The following is a 20,784-nucleotide window of genomic DNA, read 5'->3' as shown; positions in this document are numbered from 1 at the left end:
GACCTCGACCAGGAAGGGCTGCGTGTCAGGTGGCACAGAGCAATGCCAGGGCGTGCTCACCTGCAGACCCCAGGCGCACCCAGGTGGACGCACACCCATGGGCTTCGTGGGGCCCAGCCAGGGGCCTCGGCTCCTGGCACTCAGCTTTGAGCTTCCCGCGGAACGTGGGGCAGGAAGGGCTGGTGAGTTTTGACGAGATCAAGATGTGCTCTGGATACCTCCCTGCCGCCCAGCCACGGTTCACACGTTTGCTTCAGTGAGCTCCACTGTTTGCCTCCAACAGGACCACAGGGTCCAGCCTGCTGTGACCTTCTGCCGGTCACTTGACCCGGTTCTTGGGCCCAGGGGCGGCACACCAGTGCCCCCAGCAGACCTGAGCCATGTCCCACTCCCGGGAGGAACCCACCCTTGAACTGGGGCTGTTACAGAAGAGGCTCCGTTAGCAGCAGGGGAATCCAGGTCCGTGGGGATGTGCGCCCACAGGCACAGCCACCCCCTGCCCACCAGGCGGTCTGCATCCCCCACCAGCTGGGCTGACTGTGCGCCCAGCCCCACAAGCCCGCGTCTCAGCTCCCCGCACACAGACCAGGTCAGAGAGACACCAACACGCAAGCCTGGACTCAACTCTGTGGCTTTATTGCAACTCAGGGCAGTGAACCGGAGCCCAGCAGAGGACTCACCCCTGGGCACACCCCAGAGTCTGGATGGACACTCGGGAGGAGGCTGCCCGCCCCGCCCCCCACCGCCCTGCCCCCCAGAGCAGCGGCCTTTCCTCAGGGGATGCTGCCTCACACCGAGCGAGGAGGGAACACGTGGACGCGGGAGGTAAGGCCCGACTCTTAGACGCGACCCCACGGGGTGCAGGCCCTGCACCGCACTGGCGTCCTCCCAGGACGGCAGAGAGGCCTGGGCAAGTCGTGAACGGACAGCGGGCTCCCCCCACCCTCCACGGACAGTGACACACCCCCAGCTCAGAGCCGGGGCCACAGGGACGAGGGCACGGCCGGGCCGGGGGCAGAGGAGCAAGCACTCAGGAGCCGGGCCCCACCGGCCCCCACGGTGAACAGTCCCCAGGCCTCCGTCTGGCCCAGGGGAGCAGGGCAGCTCTCCCGGGAGGGCCCCTCGCCCCGTCCTCGCGCCTCCCAGCCTACAGGACGAGGCTCAACTGCAGCGGGTGGGCTCCCGAGGGCGGACGGAGTGGGCACAGGCCGGACGGAGCGGGCACAGGCCGGTCAGCGGGGTCGCGGGCCTGGGCGGCTCAGTGCACGTACTTGTGCTGGCCCAGGCTGGGCGTGTCCACGAACTGGATTATCTGTTGCGCCCTCTTCTCCTCAAAGACCATGATCTGGGGGAGATAACCAGCCTGTCTCGGGCCGGAACGTCTGTCCTCTCCCGCCCACCCAGGCCCGCCCCCGCCCCGGCCCCGCCACGGGAGACGCCGCAGGGCTGAGGGGTCCTGGGGGACGATCCCCCACCTTATTTAAGCCTGCGTCCAGCCAGGCGCCGGGGAGGTAGAGGGTCTCCTGGGGCCCGATGTTCCAGTAACGGCCGAGGTTCTGGCCGTTGATGAACACGACCCCCTTCTCCCAGCCCTACGAAAAGTGGGGGGACGCATCAGTCAGCTGAACTCGGAGTGACGGCGGCTCTCAACTTCAGAGGGACCAGCCAGCACTGCCCCCAGCCCACAGCTGCCCCCGCAGAGCGCCTGGCGCAAACTGGACCCCCGAGCCTGGCCCTGAGAAGCGTGCCCGGAGGTCTCCACTAGGGAGGCCACGATGGGGAGCCTGTGGGCACACGCGGTGTGCACGCCCCTGGCAGGGGTTACACACCTCCAGCTTCATGAAGGTGTCGTAGGGGGTGTCTGAGACATGCAGTGCCCCCAGGAAGAACGCAGGGAACATGGGCTGTTCCGTGACAGGCTTCCACATGTCTCCAGTGAACCTGCAGGCAGACGGACAGGGAAAGGCCCTACCATGTCCAGAGTCACCGCCCGCCCTGTGGCCTGCGACAATGGTTGGGGAGGGGGTCCCAGGGACCCCGGGGCGGGGCGGGGGCAAGGCCCGGCAGCCTCTTCTGCCCTCGGGCAGCACAGGGCAGGACACACCTCCGCAGGAAGCTCCTGTCCATCTCCAGGTTGTAGATTTTGAATTTTTTCAAGGGAGAATCGTTCAGATAGACATTTCCAATGATACCTGTGGGAAGAGGAGGTGAGCGAGGAGGGTGGACAGGGGCCCTGTGGGCCCGGCAGAAAGTTCCAGAAAAGACTCCCCGGAGAGGCCAGCTCCCCCAAGGGGCTCTTCACATTCAAATTCCTCCCCTGCCATCCCAAAGCCCCTTGAGCCAGCAGGCAGAGTCTGCCAGCCCCAAGCCTCTGAGCCTTCTGGGGTGGCGCCGAGGATGCGGTCTGTCTCTGGGCCTTCTGGGGCGGGGGGGTGCCCGGGGCGGAGTCTGCCTCTGGGCCTTCTGGGGGGGGCACCTGGGGTGGCGGCTGTCTCTGGGCCTTCTGAGGAGGCACCCGGGGTGGCGTCTGCCTCTGGGCCTTCTGGGGGGCACTCCCTTTGGGGCTGAGGCTTTCAACAGTAAAGGAGACCCGAAGGACAGGTTTGACTGGGACGTCTCAGCCTGCAGCTACTGAGGTCAGTGTGCTGGGGCCCAGATGGAGCAGACCAGTGACCCGGCCAGGGACCCCAGGAGGAGGGGGAGCAGGGGCGGCCACAGCTGCAAGCCCCTCAGGGAGGCCCTGGGGGTCTGGGCAGGGGAGGGTCGTGCTAGGACCCGGGTGCCCCAGTCTGACCACATCGCTTCCTCAAGGTGACAGAGGCGACCCTGCCTGGGGAGGGTTCTCGTCCAGCTCCTATCTCAGACTGCATGAAATCCCCCCGGGTTTGACAGATAAGGAAGAGAGAGAAGGTTCAGAAAGCCCCCAGGACTCACCCCCTTCAGGGGCTCCCAGGACTCACCCCACCAGGGGGACCCAGGACTCACCCCTCCAGGGACTCCAGGACTCACCCTCCCGGGGCCCCCAGGACTCACCCCTCCAGGGGCTCCCAGACTCACCCACTCCAGGGGAACCCCAGAACTCACCCCCTCCAGGAGGACCCAGGACTCACCCCCTCCAGAGCCTCCAGGAACCCCCGTCCACCCGGGAGCCCCCCCCTGGCGCAGCGCCGTGCCCGCGGTGCCCCTGTGGGGAGGGCCGGGCGGGAGGCGCCAGGACCCACCTTTGCGTTGCTGGTCGATGCTGTCCCCGTAGTTGACCCTCCCGCAGTTCTCCACCAGGATCCTCAGCGTCGTGAACCCCTGTGGGCAGCACGGAGCGCCCTGAGGAAGCCCCAGCCGCCCCTCGGGGTTTCTCGTGGGCGCCCCAGCTCTCCCTAAAGGCTGAGCCCGAGACTGGGTCTCAGATCACAGAGCCACTCCCACCGCAGCTCTGCGGCGGCGCCCAGTCCCGCCCCTTCCGGCCCCGCCCCCGGGCGAACCTGGACCATGGGGATGATGATCGTCGCCGTCTTGTAGTCGAGGATCCCCAGGAAGAACGTGTTCAGGAACACCTGCCGAGGAGCAGACACGGCCCACAGCGTCGGCGGGGGCCTGGGGTTGCCGGCGCGGGGGCGGGGAGGATATGGAGCCGCGGCGCGGGGACATCTCCACACGTGGGAGCATCTGGGTGCGGGGTCGCCCCTACCTGTCCCCGGTCACGCACAACGGCGCTGAGGACGCCGGACGAGGTGATGGTGGTCTCATAGAGCGTGTACCCGAAGGACTGCCCGCTGCCCCCGTTGATCGGGAGGTTCTCCATGTTGACCGGGTGCTCCGAGGTGACCGGCTGCACGGACAGGAGACGGGGGGCGAGGCTGACTGACAGAGGCCACCTCGCCTCGGGCGACCCCATGGGGTCAGCACGCGGGGCGCGGTGAGGATGACCACTTTATATTTGCTATCACATGGGCAAGCACCACAGTCCTGCCCGATTCTTCATCAGGGTCAGGGGACCAGGGACAGGAGGAATCTGAGCACTGGGGCCTGGGGCTCGGGGTGGAGCCCGCCTCGGCCCCCTCGCTCCTCCGTGCTCCTCCTCTGGCTCCCTGCCTCCCTCCTTCCTCCTCCCCCTGTCTGCCTGTCCTCTGCACTCTGAGCTCTAAGGCTGGGGTGGAGCCCGCCTCGGCCCCCTCGCTCCTCCGTGCTCCTCCTCTGGCTCCCTGCATCCCTCCCCGCTCCTCCGTGCTCCTCCTCTGGCTGCCTGCATCCCTCCATCCTCCTCCTCCCCCTGTCTGCCTGTCCTCTGCACTCTGAGCTGAGGCCGGGGTGGAGCCCCGTGGAGACTGGTTCTCTCCGTCCTCCAGCTCAGCAGCTCCAGGAAGCTCAGGGCGCCTGTGGGCCCAGCTGCAGCCCGCAGTCCGTGGTGGGGGATGAGGCCCTGAGCCCAGGGCCCGGCTCGCACTCACCAGCTCCAGGAGGTTCAGGGCGTCCCACAGGGACACGTAGAAAGCTGGTGTCACCGGGTCATACGCCGTCTTGGGAAGAAGGGCAGGCGGAACGGGGAGAGGGGCCCCTGCACCACAAGCAGACAGCGGGGCGTCCCCAAAGGACCCCGACAGTCACTGTGCCCCCAGCCACCGCCAGCCCCGGCTCCTGCCCACACCCAGCAGAACACACCACTGCCAGCCACACAGAGAACCCTCCAGGAAGATGCGGGGTTGGACAGGGGCTTGCTTCTCACACCCTTCGAAATAAGACACCTGTGAGGAGGTGAAGCTGGCAACACCCCTACTCGGATGAGAATAGTCGCTCAGACTTCCCTATCCTTTCTAGGAAGTTCCTGCACAGGGAGGTGGGGTGGGGAGGAGGGGGATGGGGAGGGTGGAGGAATGTGGGGTGTGGGAGGATGGTGGGAGGAGGGGGAGGAGGGGGAGGGAGGTGGGGGATGGGGAAGATGGTGGGGGAGGGAGGAGGATGGGGGAAGAGGGGGAGGATGGGGGAAGAGGGGGAGGATGGGGGAAGAGGGGGAGGATGGGCGGGAAGAGGGGGAGACGGAGAGGAGCGAGAGGCTGGTGGAGGAGGGGAGGAAGAAGGTGGGGGAGGGGGAGGAAGGTGGGAGGAAGGTGGGGGGATGGGGAAGATGGAGGGGGAGGGAGGAGGACAGGGAAGACGAGGAGGATGGTGGGAAGAGGGGGAGGATGGGGAGGAGAGGAGGAAGGAAGGTGGGGGAGCGGGAGGAAGGTGGGAGGAAAGTGGGGGGATGGGGAAGATGGTGGGGGAGGGAGGAGGATGGGGGAAGAGGGGAGGATGGTGGGAAGACGGGGGAGGAGGGGGAGGACGATGGAGGAGAGGGAGGACAGAGGGAGGAGGGGAGGACAATGGGGGGAGGACAGGTAGGAGCGGAGGACCATAGGGAGGGGAGGACGGGGAGGATGATGGGGGAGGGGGAGGACAGGGAGGAGGGGGGGACGATGGGGGAGAGGGAGGATGATGGGGAGGGGGAGAACAGAGGGAGGATGGTGCGGGGGAGGGAGGTGTGAGAGGATGGGGAAGGGGAGGAAGCCCATTTTCTGAGGTCTCAGAGCAGCGGCCAGCGTGCAGGTACCTGACATGGAGCCAAAGAATTCCCGGAGCCTTGTGTACTTGGCCGTGTAGTCCCCGGCCTCTGTCAGCACAGCGTCGTAGTCTGCAAGATACCAGACAGGCCACGGGCGTCAGGCCCCAGGACAACGTCCCGGGAGGAGGCGGGCTCAGCAGTGGGCTCCTCGCCCCAGCAATGCCGCAGGCGAGGCACTTGACGTAAGCCGGCCGTCAATCAGAATTCCACACACACTGAACACGTGAACGGCCCCAAAGTGTCCAGACCCCACTTGGCACGCGGGGGTCCAGGGTCACCCCATCTCTAGGCCCTAAGGAGGGAGAGGGGCTACCCCCCCAAGGGCCACCCCTCCTGGCCTGGGCCCCATTTCCTTCCCTAGCCAACTGATCTACACCCTGGAAGCTTCGGTGATGGTCTGGACAAAACCTCACCTTCACGTGGGAGGTGCCAGCCGCTGTCCCTGAGGGACGCCCCTGAAGTGCCGGGGAGTGGTGTGGGTGCCCTGTCGGGGATACGAACCGTAGCTGGTGACATCGGGCTTGTAGTCCTGGAAGTGCAGGGCTCCTCCGATGAAGCCGAAGTTGGTGCCCCCATGGAACATGTACAGGTTGATGGACGAGCCGGCTTCGACGATGGCCGACACTGTGTTCAAGACCTCTGCGGGGAGGGGCATCTCATGGCCAAGTGATCATGAGCCCTGAGCCCCCAGGAGGCCCCTCACCGCTCTGGCCCGTGGCTTCCCTGAACCCAGCTGCAGTCCGTGGCTGGAGGCCCCGAGTCCAAAGCCTGGCTTTCAGCGGCTTTCAGTTCCCAGACGAGTCTGCCTGCGGCAAGGCTGCGGCCGGGGCCGCGCCTCCCGCCCCCACTCCCCCCCAGGGGACTTCACCTGGTGCTCACTGAGGGGACCTGATTAGAAGCACGGTCTGACTGCCCCCTGGCCCACTGGGGGCCCCCACCATCTTCCCCATCCCCCCACCGCTGGAGAACGAGCCCGCCATATGCACAGAATCAGTGGAGGAGTAACATGCACGGTTAATGAACATCACATACAGTTTTAAACCCCTGCACTGGCTGAAGGAAAAGAGCTGAACAAGGCGCTGCTGTTGTTTAATCGCTGAGCCATGTCTGCCTCTTTGCGACCCATGAACTACAGCCCACCAGGCTCCTCTGTCCCTGGGATTCTCCAGGCAGGAGCACCAGAGAGGGTCGCCATTTCCTCCCTCCAGGGGATTTTCTAGATACAGCGATTGAACTCGAGTCTCCTGCACTGCAGGCAGATTCTTTACCACTGAGCCACAGGGGAGACCCTATCAGCAAATGTTACCATTATTGATAAATAACAGTGGCCGTTGATGAATCTGGGGGGAATGGACATCTTTGACAGTCCTCTTCCTGGAGAAGCTCACGCCCAGGTGAAGAAAGCAGTGCTAGCTGGGGATTCACCCCAGGGAAATGCCAGGTGCGCCAGGCTGATGTGCAGGGAGGCTGGCTGCAACTCGGTCTGTAAGCACAGACCCTGGACCTCCTGTGTTCCTGGCAGGTTCTTTGCTGAGACACCAGCGAAGCCCAGAAGCACCCAGGTCTTCAAAACGAGAGGTCATGGAGGAGGGGGGTGTCTCTGCATCCTCAAGAGCAGTGGGGGCGTCCACATCGCACAGTGCAGGAAGCCGGGCTTCTGGACCTCTCACATCTGCCCACACCCACCCACACCTCCACCTGCCCACACTCGCCCACACCTGCCCACACCTCCACCTGCCCACACTCGCCCACACCTGCCTACACCTCACACCCGCCCACACTCACACCTGCCCACACCTCCACCTGCCCACACTCGCCCACACCTGCCTACACCTCACACCCGCCCACACCTGCCCACACTCGCCCACACCCGCCCACACCTCCACCTGCAGTGCACTCAGAGTGCAGACAGAGAATGCCTGCACTACACACACGGAAGCGTCTGCTCTGGACTCCGGGTTTTTATCTCCTCTTTACACACGTCCTGTGTTGGCTGGATGGCAGCGACGGGCATGCGTCACTACCCCAGAGCCATTAGAAAGACCGCAGAGGAGCGTCTGACCGCTCCTTGCCCTGTTGAGACAGAGGACTCTGGACCCTCTCAGGAGCTGCCTGTGCGCACAGACGCCCAGAGCACCGCACTGCAGCCAGTTCACACCATTGGCAGCTCCTCTGGAGCTCAGTCCTGCGTCGGAGGCCGGGACTTAGACAAGGCCTGCATGGGGTCCCGCCGAGCACCCACCTGAGGAGTCCAGAATGTAGTGGGGGCCGCCCCAGGAGTCAAACCAGCCCGTCCAGTACTCCATCACCATCTTGGGCCGGCTGCCCTGTGCGCCAAAGGGAGGAGTTAGCTGGCGCCTCCGCCCGCCCAGCCCTTCCCCCGCCACAGGCTGGCCTTTGAGGGAGCTGCCCCAGCTCCCGGCCCCCCGCGCCCTTCTCCCTCCCGCAGGGGGCGCTCCTGCGGCTGCCGGCCTGAGGGTCAGGGTCCACCAACACCGCCCCAGCTCTCGGCCCCTCACGCCTTCCTCTCTCCCGCAGGGGCGCTCCTGCGGCTTCCAGCCTGGCGGTCAGCGTCCCCTGCACACAGAGCATCCCCGTCCCATCCGGGGACCACAGAGTCACGGTCCATTGAGAAGGTCCCGACCGCGCCACGGGAAAGGCCATGGGCTCGGTTTCCTCCAGGCTGCCCACCTCCGGAGGGGACACTCGTACCACGTCTGGGTCACTAATGAGGGTCGCTAGTCACACAGGTCAGCAGTCTCCCCTGCGGGGAGGGGCCCCAGGCTGAGGGCCAGGGCTGGACTGTCCGCCGACAGCGCAGGTCACCGTGGCTCAGGGCTGGCTCAGCACCAACCGTCCTGCGTGCCCTGACCTGACTGCCGGGGCCCTCTGTCCTGGAATCTGTCCTGAACTGGAGAACAGACGAACACGGCTACTGGGACAGTCACACGAGACGAGGCAGCTGGCGCCGTCAGCACACACGGCCCAGCTCTGGGAGGCGCCCGCAGATGCCAGCATCCACCCTCCGGTCACGGGGCAGGGACCGGGGCCGGTGGGGCTCGTGTGAAACCCCTGAGCACCAGACGGGGCCTCTGATCTGAACCGGGCTGGGTCCACGGCCCCTTTCTGGAGGAAAACACGTGGCTGAGCAGTGCGCGAGAGGCCGGTGGCGGCGGGCGCGGCGGGCAGGCTGGCCGGCCGCGGGCCACTTCTCCAAGCGTGAGTCCACAGGAGCCCGTGGGGAGCACGCCTGTCCTGGGTGCTCCCCAAACATCACCCACTTGACCCTCAAACGGCCCTACGAGTCGGTTCCAGCACAACCTCCGCTTCCCAGAAGAGGGACGGGAAGCTGAGGGTCACAGAACCGTCTTTGTCCTGGACGACCTTGAGGGCACTGCGTACCTCCCAGGACTCTCCCCAAGTGGGTCTCAGTGTCCCTGAGGGCAGAGGCCCTGTGGCCTCCGACCCCGGCCAGCAGGCGTGGCACAGGCTGCGCGAGGGCGGGCGGGCGGGGCTCGTGCCCCCCTCCGCACTTCCCTCCCCCCGCCCCCATCCTGCCTCCTCCCTGCCCCTCCCTCCAAACAGAAGCGCGGGGCGGGGCCGGCCCTGGGGACTTCCCACTGCCCCGAGCCTCCAGCGGCTGAGCCTCTGGACCCCACCCCTGCCTTTCCATAGCAGCGGCTGGGATGCGGGTGCCCCAGCACCCCACGGCGTCTTCTCTGGGCCGGGGGCGAGCCCACCAGCAGCCACGCCAGGCGCGGGTCTCAGAGGGGACACCCGCCGGCCCGCACGTAAGGCAGGCGAGGGCGGCCTTGAAGCTTCATCGCCCGTGAGGCTCACTCCGCGCTGGCCTGACGGGCCGTGCCCCCCGCCAGGTGAAGACAGCAGACAACAGCCTTTCTGGGCCCTGAGAGTCCCGGCGGGTCAAGGCCAGACCCAGGCAGGGAAGCATCTTCCCCACACGGAGCACACTGGGGGCTCGCTGAGTCCACGGAGCTCTCAAGTTCCAGGACTTCAGAAATGCCCCCTTTCTCGTGGAGAGGCAGGAACCCACCTCCACACACCTGCCTGCACCCGGCTCCCTTCCCCAGGGGCAGGCAGCCCGGGGGCGGGGTGGGCCGTGCCTGGGAAAGGGGGAAGAGCTGAAGGCCGAGCCCCCGTGGTCCCCCGCCCACTGAAGCCCCTGACGCTGACCCAGGCTGAGCGCGCACGCACCTGTGTGCCCAGCAGAATGGCGGTGAGCTGCCGCAGCTCCGACTGTGACTGGAGGTTGATGGTGGCCAGCACTGCGGGCAGGAAGGAGACAGGGGACAGAGATCACCCCCTCACCTGGAGGACTGAACGCCCCTGATGTCTCAGCTCACCAGCAGGTAGACAAATCCTGACACCGTCTCCCATCGCCAACCAAGAGTTTAGTTCCTCTGTCGCCAGGAGACTTTCCTGGTTCATCCTGGAAACTCCACGACTCAGCACGGGCCTTACAGAGATCCGCTCTCAAAGCAGCTGGGTTGGATTTACATAATTTTCACAACCTGAGCGTGTGTTTCCATTAATTCCTCCTTCACAGGAGCCCGCAGTCTGACATTCACTTTCCATCTCCAGCCTCCAGCACTGGGTGACCATCTAAGAAGACTCCCCTTTTACACCTTAGATGAGGGTTAGTATTCTGATCCATCCCCAGCAATAGGCCCTGTGGCTTTTCACTAGGGAAAAGCATGCCCGAGAAAAATGTGCTATGTTTGGCCCACAGGCATGGACGCAGAATTTGGCTCCGAGGCTCTTGCCTGCTTCCTGTCCCTGGACAGAGGAGCTCTCGTGCCCTGGCCTGAGCTCTGCTGTGCCCAGGAAGGTGGATGCTCACTGGGTAGTCTCCTGTGGAACATGAGCCGTGATCATGGGACTTCCCTGGAGGTCTGGTGGGTAAGACTGCGTGTCCCCTGCAGAGGCACAGTTTCCATCCCTGGTTGGGGCAGGAAGGTCCCAGGGGCCACGTGGTGAGTAAACAAAAACCAAAACAGAGATCTTGACAACACTGGAGAGCAACTGAACTCTAATAAAAAATTAATTAAGTTTTTAAAAAGCAAACATCAGCTGGGACCCCAGGAGGCCAACTTGGTATGGAGAAGACCCCACATCTGGACTCTCCTCACCTAAAGTGAAGAGCCAGGCCGACAGGGGGCCAGTCTGAACTGGCCCAGAAACCTTGGAGCCACAGGTCAAACCAGCCGAGGGAGCCCTGCACCTTCTCCATCCCCACCCCCCACCCCCCTTCAGAGCCCAGAGAATAGCGTGGAGGGTGAGGAGGGGCACGGTTCAGGGAAACCTGAGGAACCTGGAAAGGGGCCGGGGGGGGGGGGGGTTGTAACCATCCTGTGACGGCAGAGGTGATGACCCACCGAGGCCCGGGGCCCCCTCCAGCCACCTCTCCCCCAACCCTGTGCCTGGCCCCCTAGGAAAGCCGAGCCCCAGCGGTCTGGGCACTTGCAGAAGAGGAAGCCCGGAAGATGGCTCCTGCACCTTCCTGCCCCCAGATTCTCATCGTGTTGGCCCAAAGAGTTCTCTCCAGAGTCACTTAATCCTGTGAAAGTCAACCCCAACACCACACCTGGTTCCCCTGATTGGAACAGCCGCCTCAGTCCAGTCACCCCACAGGGAGGGGCACTGGTCACAGCCACTGGCAAGCAGGCCATCAGAAAAGAAACACATTCAAGGAAAACAGTGCAGGAAATACAAGGTTGGGGAGAAGGTGGCTGAGGAAACTGCTCAGAAAGCAAAAGGAAAAGGAGAAGACAGACAGCTGGAGAGCCACACGGCACAGAGGGTGAACACCTGCCTTGGACCCACAGAGGACGGAACCAGAGAAGAGGTGGCACGGCACAGCAGGGAGCAGCCGCCTCCAGGACTGCTCTGTCCAGCTGACAGCGCGCCGAGGAGGGCGGGCTCCGCAGAGACACAGGGCCCGAGTCACAGCAGCACGTGGAGAAAATGACGGACAACACTTCAAAGTCCCCGGACCCAGTCTCCAGGGGACCTGGGCCACCATCGGGATGGTGAGGGGCCAGCGCCATCGGACTGGATCAGATTCCGACAGGCACAGGCGTCTTAAAACACCCTGACGGGGTTTGGAAGCTGCTGTCAAGTGTTTAAGAGAGACAGGGAAGAGAAAGGACAGAAAAAAATTTGAAAGAAAAGGAAAACCAATGGGTTACATTGGAAGCTAGCTGGCCACAAGCACCGTCCAGAACACCGATGGGCTGCCCGGCCGGCATGAGGACCTTTACTCGGGCCCCAAACATTGTGCCCATCAAGACAGAGCTGGGGGCACAGCTGCACCCAGGAAAGCCACGGGGCCAGGGCGGCAGGAGAGGGGGCTTGACATCCACACTACAGGGCTCTCTGTGCAGGTTATTTAGAATCACGGAGGCAGAGTCAAAAGGAAAGGTAAACAGCTCCAAGTGGGCACCTCAGGGCAAGGGCCACGGAGGCTGCACCACGTGTTTCTTTCATTGTTGTTTTGTTTTTGAGTTTTTGTTCGGGGATAACCGCTCCACAATGTTGCTGGTGTCTGCTGCACAACAGCGTGGATCAGCTGTGGGTATACACATGCCCCTCCCTCCGGGCCTCCCGCCGCCGCCCACCCACCCCTGGGTCATCACCGAGCACCCAGAAGAGCTCTGTGCTGCATGGAGGTTCCCGCTCACTGCCTAATCACACGCGCTTCTGTATAAACGTCAAGGATAGCCTCTCAGTTCACAAGCATTTCCAAGATTTCTTTCACACCTGGTCAAAGTCTAAATCATGTTTGCTGCTGCTAAGTCGCTTCAGTCGTGTCCGACTCTGTGCGACTCCATAGACGGCTGCCCACCAGGCTCCCCCGTCCCTGGGATTCACCAGGCAAGAACACTGGAGTGGGTTGCCATCTCCTTCTCCAATGCATTAAAGTGAAAAGTGAAAGTGAAGTCACTGAGTCGAGTCCGACTCTTCGCGACCCCATGGACTGCAGCCTACCAGGCTCCTCCGCCCAAGGTATTTTCCAGGCAAGAGTACTAGAGTGGGGTGCCAATCACGTTTAACTAACTGAAAAAAATCATTCCGGGCAGCAGGAGCGGGCCAGGGAGGGGACCGGCCCGCGGTGGAGAGGGCGGGGGCGGCCGGGGCGTGGCCCGCGGTGGAGGGGAGGGGGCCGGGGCGTGGCCCGCGGTGGAGGGGCGGGGCCACCAGCGGCCCCGGAGAGCCCGCACCCGCCGCTCGAGGCTCCTCTGCTGTCCCCGCGGCTGAAGCGCGCTCCAGGGCCGGACGCCGCAGCCCACAGCCCGGGTCCTGCCCCCACCCGACAGGACACAGCGCCACCGTGTGGGCCCCTCGGGAGGCGCGTCGAGAGGGGCGGACCGAGAGGAGCTGCCCAGAGGTGCCCGCCCGGACGCCAGTGAGAGAAGAGGCCCACTGTACCGGGTCGGAGGCTGCGGGCACCGCACGTGTCACGAGGGGCCACTGCGGCCTTGCAAAGGGCAGCGTCGGGGAGAGAGGACCACGGCCCTCGGGCAAGCAGAGGCGCTGGGAGCCGTGAGCGTGGACTCGAGGAGCGCGGCGCCAGCAGAGACTGCCGCCCAGAGGGGACAGGCCAGGCACCCAGGAGGGCGCGGCGCAGGGAGACGGGGCGAAACCCTCTGCTCCAGTGGGAGCGGCTGGCGGGGACCCAGCACCACGAGAAGGGGGTGCCCACAGGGCCTGAGGACCGAGCTGTGAGCCAGCTGTCCCTGCCGGACACCAGCCGGTGGTCTGCCTGGCCTCTCTGTGGACCCTGCTGGACGCCCACCTTGCTGTCCCGTGTCCTGCCATCCACGGGGCCCTGGGTGTCCCCAGTGCGCCACCAGTCGGCCCCTCCAGCCCGGAGCACACAAGAGCTCAGGCCAGGTCGACACCGCCCCCCCACCTCCCCACGGCCTCCTGGCAGGTACCTCCGTCCACAATGCCATTCTTCAGGCCGTCCTGGTTGTCTGAGGTCAGGAGCAGCTCCACGATCCCCCGGTCCTGCAGGGCCTGCGAGGGGTCAGACAACAGGCTGTCCTTCCTCACACCTCCCGCCATGTCACACCCTGACCTCCGCCTGGAGCAGGCCCTGGGGCCCAGAGAAGTGAGCGTCCCAGGAGCCCAGCCTCCCCTGGGCTTCAGGACCAGGCAAGCATCCCTTTATGCACCCCGTCCCAGACACCAGGGTCACCACCAGACAGGAGGGACAGCAGGGCAGCTTCCGTCCCTGCAGCCCGGGGACTGGGAAGCCTGGCCCGGCCTCACCGGCACAGAACAGGCATCGTGGCTCTGGCCCAGGGGGTCTCAAGGAGGCGCTGTGGCAGAAGACACCCTGCTGGCCTAAGCCTGCCCCAGACAAGGACTGAGCTCTCATCTGGCTTCAAGAACACCACCCTCCCCGAGGCAGCCTGGCCCCTCTGCGGAGGAGGAGGGGACACTGGGTGACACCCTCCAAGCGTCTGCAGGGACTGGAGGAGTCCCCAGATGGACACGACTCTGCCTGTGACAGCAGGGGTGTCGCCCAGGACACCGGGGGCCGGAGCAGCTCTCGTCAGATCAGCTGGAGGCACTGAGGCTTTCTCGACGCACACGGGGGCCGACCCTCCCAAGTACAAAGCGCTGGTGCCTGTGACGTCATCAGTGTCCTGTGTGCTGACTGTTCACTGGATGTTGGAGCAACACTGAGCCTGCGACTTGGCTGCACATACAGTTCGGACAGGCAAACCCTCTCATCGATCCCAACTCACAGAAGAGAGAGCAGGGGCTTAGAAAAATGGGTGCATCTGCTCCAGGTCTCAGCTGCCGAGTGAGAGGAGCCAGTTCTGAGCAGCTGTTGTCAGTCACTCGCCGCAGCCGAGGCTTTGCAACCCCGTGGACTGCAGCACACCTGTTCTTTTCAGTGTCGCTCTGGCCCTGCCCCTGCCTGCTCTGCCGCACACTTGGCCAGGGGCTCCAGCCACCTGCTCGCTGGAATCGGATGTCTGAGCTCCACCCCAGAGGCCCTTGGTTAACGGATGGCATATGGCCTGGGCACAGTGAGTTTAAACAATCCCCAGAGGGAGCCAACATGCGGCCAGAGGAGGGGCCACTGCTTTGAGTGCTGGAGTCAGATCAGCAGCCGCCACCACCAGGAAGGCCTCCAGCCACGCCCTCAGTCAAGGCAGTTCTGTTGCTCTCAGCCCCCGCAGCGCCATATGTACTGAAATCCCTGTTAAACTCAGTCAATGGAGGGCACAAGTGAAGACCTTGTTGCAATCAAGGTCTGAGAAAGGATTTACCGCTTAGTAAATGGTGCTGGGTGACAGGCCCATACGTCGCAGCAGAGCCCATAGAGGGAAGGCGCAGAGGTGAGCTGAGCTGACTCTTACCTTCTTGATGTAAGGCATGTAGGCGGGGTCTTTGTTGTAGGACCCATACTCATTCTCCACCTGCACAGCAATGATGGGTCCCCCATGCTTGTACTGAGAAAACAACAGAGCAGTCAGAAGCTGAGGCTGTGGTGGGAACCGCACCAGCTAATGTCACCACACTTAGCGCCAGTGACAGCAGAACGTCCGTTCAGAAGCTCAAGTCTCAAAAGGTCTGATACACAATTGAGTGACATCAGTGGGACAGGGAGAAGGGAGCTCCAGGCCTTTGTCCCCCTGGGGAAACAACAGGAAAACAACTGTACCACTGACTAAAGGAACTTTATAGGGTCTCTGGAAACAAGCCAAATGTTTAAGCAAACAAGGGAACATCCAATCAAGAAAAGACATTCAAAACGGTGGCACATTCCATGATTTTGCTCACCTGTGTCCCACCCACTCCCTGGAGTAGCAAGGTGAAGTCAGAAGGACACAGCCTGAGTTCCAGCCCGTCCGTCAGGACAGAAGGGCTATTTGTGGGCTCCCTAGAGAACTAGTTTCTGTCTCATCTGACTTAGAGATCAGACAAAAAACGGTGGTATGGTTTGGACCTCAGGCTGGAAGCTGCAAAAGGCAGCGATGGGTCACAGCCTGTAAACATTTCAGGGGGACTACAGACCCATGGATGCCCAGGAGCAAGGGATTACAGGCAGAGGAATATGATAGAATATCTAAGACCATAAGAAGAATCCAGGGTGAGACTCTTGGAGAAATCAACATGTAAAAGCAGCTAGGGGAATTTTTTTTTTTTTAAAAAGCACACACACAAACCAGACAGGATACATACCAAGAAAATACCTGAGAAGATCTCAGACCTGCATCCCAGGCTGATCTCAAGGCTCGGGAGCCCACTAAATACTAAAGGTCTTTCCAGAAGACTGCAAACACTGGGAGAGGGGACTGTCTTTATAAATGCCTAACTTTAACCCTCCAAAATTAGGCATACAAAGAAACAGGAAAATGTAACTCATTCAAAGAACAAAATAAATCTCTAGAAACAGTGTCTAAAGGAACTAGAAATGGCCTCTAAAGAAACACACACACTGAACTTAGAAGACAAAGAATTTTAAAATTTTAAAACTGTCATAAATATGATCAAAGAGCTAAAGAAAAGCATGGACAGAAATCAAGGAAAGGACATATGGACAAAGCGAGAATATTAATAAAGAGACAGAAATGATTTCAAAAAAAACCAAACAGAAATTCTGGAGCTGAAAAGTACATTATCTAAATAGAAAAATTCACCATAGGAGTTCAACCGCATATTCAAACAGGCAGAAGAAAGAGTGTGCAAACTTGATGACAGGTCATTTTGAATTATTGAGTCTGAGAAGCAAAAAGAAAAAAGAATAAAGACAAGTGAACAGATCCTAAGAGACTTTATGCAAATCAGTAAACAGACAAATACACTCACTTATAGGAAGTCCAAAAGGAGAAGAAAGGGGCAGAGATCCAAGCTTCAGTGAAATCCAAGTAACATTAAACCAGAGACCCACACCAATACATATTATCAAACTGTCAGAAGACAGAGATTCTTGAAAGGATCAAAAGAAACACAACTTGACATGTACAAAGGATTCCCAACCTTGCAGAACATTTGGTCCAAAACATCCACAAGACATTCAGTCCATAAGATATTTGGTTCATATGACATTCAGTTCATGCCAAAAGGTCCTTGAAATCTAGTTTTACCCAAAATGTCCATGAGCCTATTTGCCCCACACTAAATAGCTTGGATAAGACCAAACATCCAAGACCTTTTAGTGTGGACTGAATGTCTGCTAACCATCCCCAGTGAGATTACCAGTGGATATCTCATCAGAAATTTTGCAGGACAAAGGCAGTAGGATACTATATTCAAAGTACTGAAGGAAAAAAACTAGCAAGTGAGATTTCTCTATCTGGCAAAACTGTCCTTCAAAAATAATGGAGAAATTAAGACATTGTCAGACAAATAAAAGCTGAAAGAATATATTACCACTAGACTTTTCTTATAGGAAATGCTACACAGAGTCCCTCAAGTTGAAATGAAAGGATGCTAGATGAAAACTCAAAGCCAGCTGAGAATATAAACTTCCCTGGGAAAGGTAAATATGTGAAAAAATGTAAAAAACAGTATTATTATAATTTTAGTTTGTAACTCCATTTCTTATTCTTTACAGGATTTAAAAGACAAGTATATAAAAATAATTATGGGTCTATATTAATTGGTACACAATATATAAAAATACAATTTGTGATAGCAATAATATAAAGGGGATGGAGCTGTAAAAAAGTAGGAGTTTTTGTATGTGATTGAAGTTAAGATGGTATCAATATAAAATAGAATGTCATAACTTTAGGAGAGTGTATGTAATCTCCATGATAACCAAAATATCTGTAGAATATACACAAAAGGAAATAAAAAGAACCAAAACTTGTCACTTAAAAAATTCAACTAGTAAAATCTGCTGCAAAAGAAAAAAAAAAAATATCAACTAAATACAAAGGAAGGCTGTAATGAAGGAAATAAGGGAGAAAAAAGCTATAAGACATACAGTAAACAAATAACAAAACAACAAAAGTAAGTGCATCCCTATCAGTAATTACTTTAAATATAAATGGATTAAACTCCCCAACTAAAAGACAGATTTTCAGAATGCATAAAAAAGCAATACCTAACTATAGGCTGTCTACAAGACACTCATGTTAGATCTATGGACCTACATGGGTTGAAAGAGAAAGTATGGAAAAAGATATTCTGTGTGAACAGTAACCAAAAGAGACCAGGGGGTGACTATAGTAACAAATAAAATGGACTTTAAGTCATAAATTGTTAGAAGGGGGAAAGAAAGACATCATTTAATGTACACAGGTGTATAGATATTCATATTTGCACAACAATAAAAGGGCCAATTTAGAAGATACAATATAAACACATGTGCACCAACACCAGAGCGCCAAAGTAAATATTGGCAGAATTAAAGGGAGAAATGCAACTCTATAAAAACAGTAGAAGACTTCAATACTCCATTTTCAGTAGGATAACCAGACAGAAGACCAGGAAGGACACAGAAGACTTGAACAACACTACAGACAAGTTAGACCTGACAAGTGTATACAGAACACTCCACCCAACAACAGCACAACACACATTTTTCTCAAACGCACATGGATCACTCTCCAGGATAAACCATATGTGAGGCCATAAAGCAAGTTTTAATAAAATTTAAGGTTGAAACCATATAAAGTATCATTTCCAATTACAGAAAAGATGAAAGTAGAACCCAACAACAAAAAGGAAACTGGAAAATTCACAAGACTGTGAATAAACAATCAGTGACTCAAAGAAATCTCAGGAAACCTAGAGAATATGTTGAGACAAAATAAAAACACAACATACAAACTTGTGGGATACAATGAAAGCACTATAAACACTTAAAAAAAGAAGAAAGACCTCAAGTCAACAACCCACCTTTTCACCTTAAGCAACTGGAAAAGAAGAAACTAAACTCAAAGGTAACAGAGGGAAGGAAATAAGAAATATGAAAGCAGGGGAAATAGAAGATTAGAAAAACAATAGGGAAAAATCAACCAATCTTTTCTTGAGTCTCTGAAAAGATTAACAAAACTAACAAACCTCTAGTTAGAGTAAGAAAAGACTCAACTAGAAACACACAACATGCCAAGGCTGAATTGTGAAAAAAGAAACATCTGAACAGATTTATAACTAGTGAGGAAAGTGACACCAATCTTTCTCAAATTCTAAACATTTTGAAAAAAGGGAACACTTCCAAATTTACTCTATGAGGCCAGTGTTACCAAAGCCAGAAAAAGAGTTAACAGGTAAAGAGAACTACAGACCAATATCCCTCATGAATATTGATGCAAAAATCTTAAGCATAATACTAAAAAAAACAAATTCAGCAGCGTACTAAAAAGATTATACACCATGAAAATGTGGGGTTTATTCCTGAATATAAGGATGGTTCAATAAAATCAATGTTATACACCACATTAATGAAATGAAGGTTAAAAAAACATGATTATCTCAAACGATGTTGTAAAAAAGCATTTCAAAAATTCAGCATGATTTCATAATAAAAATACTCAACAAATTACTAATATAAGGAAACTATCTCACCTTTAAAAAGGCTATATGTGAATAGCCCACAGCCCGCCTCATACTCACTGAAAGCTTTTCCTGTGAGATTAAGACTGAGACAAGATTCCTGCTTTTACCACTTCTATTCAACAAGGTATAGAGTGTTAGCTAGAGTAATTAGGAAAAAAAGAGTGAAATAAGTCATCCAAGTTGGAAAGGAAGATGCAAAATTATCTCTTGTTTGCAGACAATATGATCTTATGATTAGAAAACCATGAAGATTATATACACAAACAAACCTATTAGTTCTAATAAACAAATACAGCAAATCCGCAGGATACAAAAACCAATGCACAAAGAATTCAATGGTTTCTATACACTATCAGTGAAAAATTCTACATACAATAGCAGCATAAAGATTTAAATATTTAGGAATAAATTTAATCAAGGAGGCAAAATACTTATACATTGAAACCTACAAAATGTTGCCAAAAGAAAGAAGATACCAATAAATGGAAAGGTATCCTGTGTTCACAGACTGAAAGGTTTAATATTATTAAGATGTCATTACTACTCAAAGCAATCTACAAAGTCAATGTAATCCTTGTCAAAACACCAGTGTTTTTAAACAAGCAGAAAAAGGCATCGTAAAATCCACATGGAATCTCAAGAGACTCTGAATATCCAAAACAATGCTGGAAAAAAAGAACAAAATTAGAGGTCTCACACTTTCTCACTTCAAAACTTACCACACAGCTACGGTAATCAAAATAGTGCAGTCCTGGCCTCAAGACAAATATATAGACTGATGGAATAGAATAGAGAGCCCAGAAATAAACTCACACATATGGTCAAAAGGATTTTCTCCAAGGGAGGCAAAACCATTCAATGGGGAAAGGTCACTCATTTTTTTAAACAAATGATGGCAAGAAAACTGGATATGCACATGCACAAAACAAAGCTGTGCCCTTACGTTATACATACCATCTGAAAAACGTAACTCAAAGGAGATCATAAACCAGAATGTAAGAGCAACATTATGAAACTCTCAGAAGATGACACAGGGGAGAAGTGTCAGGAAACTGGATTTGGCAATGATTTACCTAAAGCACAGGCACCAAAGGAGAAAACAAGATGCACTGGACTTACCAGTAAACACCCTCAGAGCGAGAGAAGATATTTACAAGTCATACATTTGATAAGAGACTGATAGATACTGAAGAAAGAACTCCTACAACCACAAAAACACACAGACCAGTTAAAAAATGGGCAAAGAATTGGAATAAATATTTCTCCAAGGAATATATATAAATGGCCAGTAAGGACATGAAAAAATACTCCACATCACTAATTATTAAGTAATTCAAATCAAAACCACAGTGAGATACCACTTTACATCCATTAGGATGGCTTTTATGAAACAGACAAAAAACAGCAACTGTGGGCCAGGGTGTCAAGAAATTGGAATTCTATGTATTGTTCATGAGAATGTAAAACTGTGTTGTGGAACACTTAACTTTTCCTCAAAATCTTAAACACAGAAAAGCCATGTGACCCAGCAATACCACTTCTGGGTATATATCCAACAGAAGTGAAAATGGACTCAAACAGATATCTGTAACCCCCTGGAGGAGGGCATGGCAACCCACTCCAGTACTCTTGCCTAG

General features: G+C 56.5%; 1 protein-coding gene across 2 annotated transcripts in view; it reads right to left on the bottom strand.

Moving 5' to 3' along the window:
- Positions 1-615: 615 nt before the first annotated feature.
- LOC122449783 (beta-galactosidase-1-like protein 2) overlaps positions 616-20,784 on the bottom strand; it is a 37,409-nt gene continuing 17,240 nt past the window's right edge. For both annotated transcript variants that reach the window (XM_043481790.1, XM_043481791.1), the window contains 14 exons: positions 14,995-15,087; positions 13,555-13,636; positions 9,812-9,882; positions 7,839-7,923; positions 6,098-6,235; positions 5,585-5,665; positions 4,446-4,552; positions 3,686-3,826; positions 3,480-3,551; positions 3,222-3,300; positions 2,105-2,192; positions 1,830-1,941; positions 1,476-1,592; positions 616-1,345 (listed from right to left, as the gene is read on the bottom strand). In XM_043481790.1, coding sequence (XP_043337725.1) covers positions 1,259-1,345; positions 1,476-1,592; positions 1,830-1,941; positions 2,105-2,192; positions 3,222-3,300; positions 3,480-3,551; positions 3,686-3,826; positions 4,446-4,552; positions 5,585-5,665; positions 6,098-6,235; positions 7,839-7,923; positions 9,812-9,882; positions 13,555-13,636; positions 14,995-15,087 — 1,353 coding nt within the window. In that variant the 3' untranslated portion in view covers positions 616-1,258. The remainder of the gene's footprint in view (positions 1,346-1,475; positions 1,593-1,829; positions 1,942-2,104; positions 2,193-3,221; positions 3,301-3,479; positions 3,552-3,685; positions 3,827-4,445; positions 4,553-5,584; positions 5,666-6,097; positions 6,236-7,838; positions 7,924-9,811; positions 9,883-13,554; positions 13,637-14,994; positions 15,088-20,784) is intronic.

This window comes from Cervus canadensis, chromosome 11 (genome assembly GCF_019320065.1).
Source record: "Cervus canadensis isolate Bull #8, Minnesota chromosome 11, ASM1932006v1, whole genome shotgun sequence".
Classification (NCBI taxonomy): domain Eukaryota; kingdom Metazoa; phylum Chordata; class Mammalia; order Artiodactyla; family Cervidae; genus Cervus; species Cervus canadensis.
Note: the sequence above shows the minus strand (reverse complement) of the source record. Positions and strands in the feature narration are given on the sequence as shown.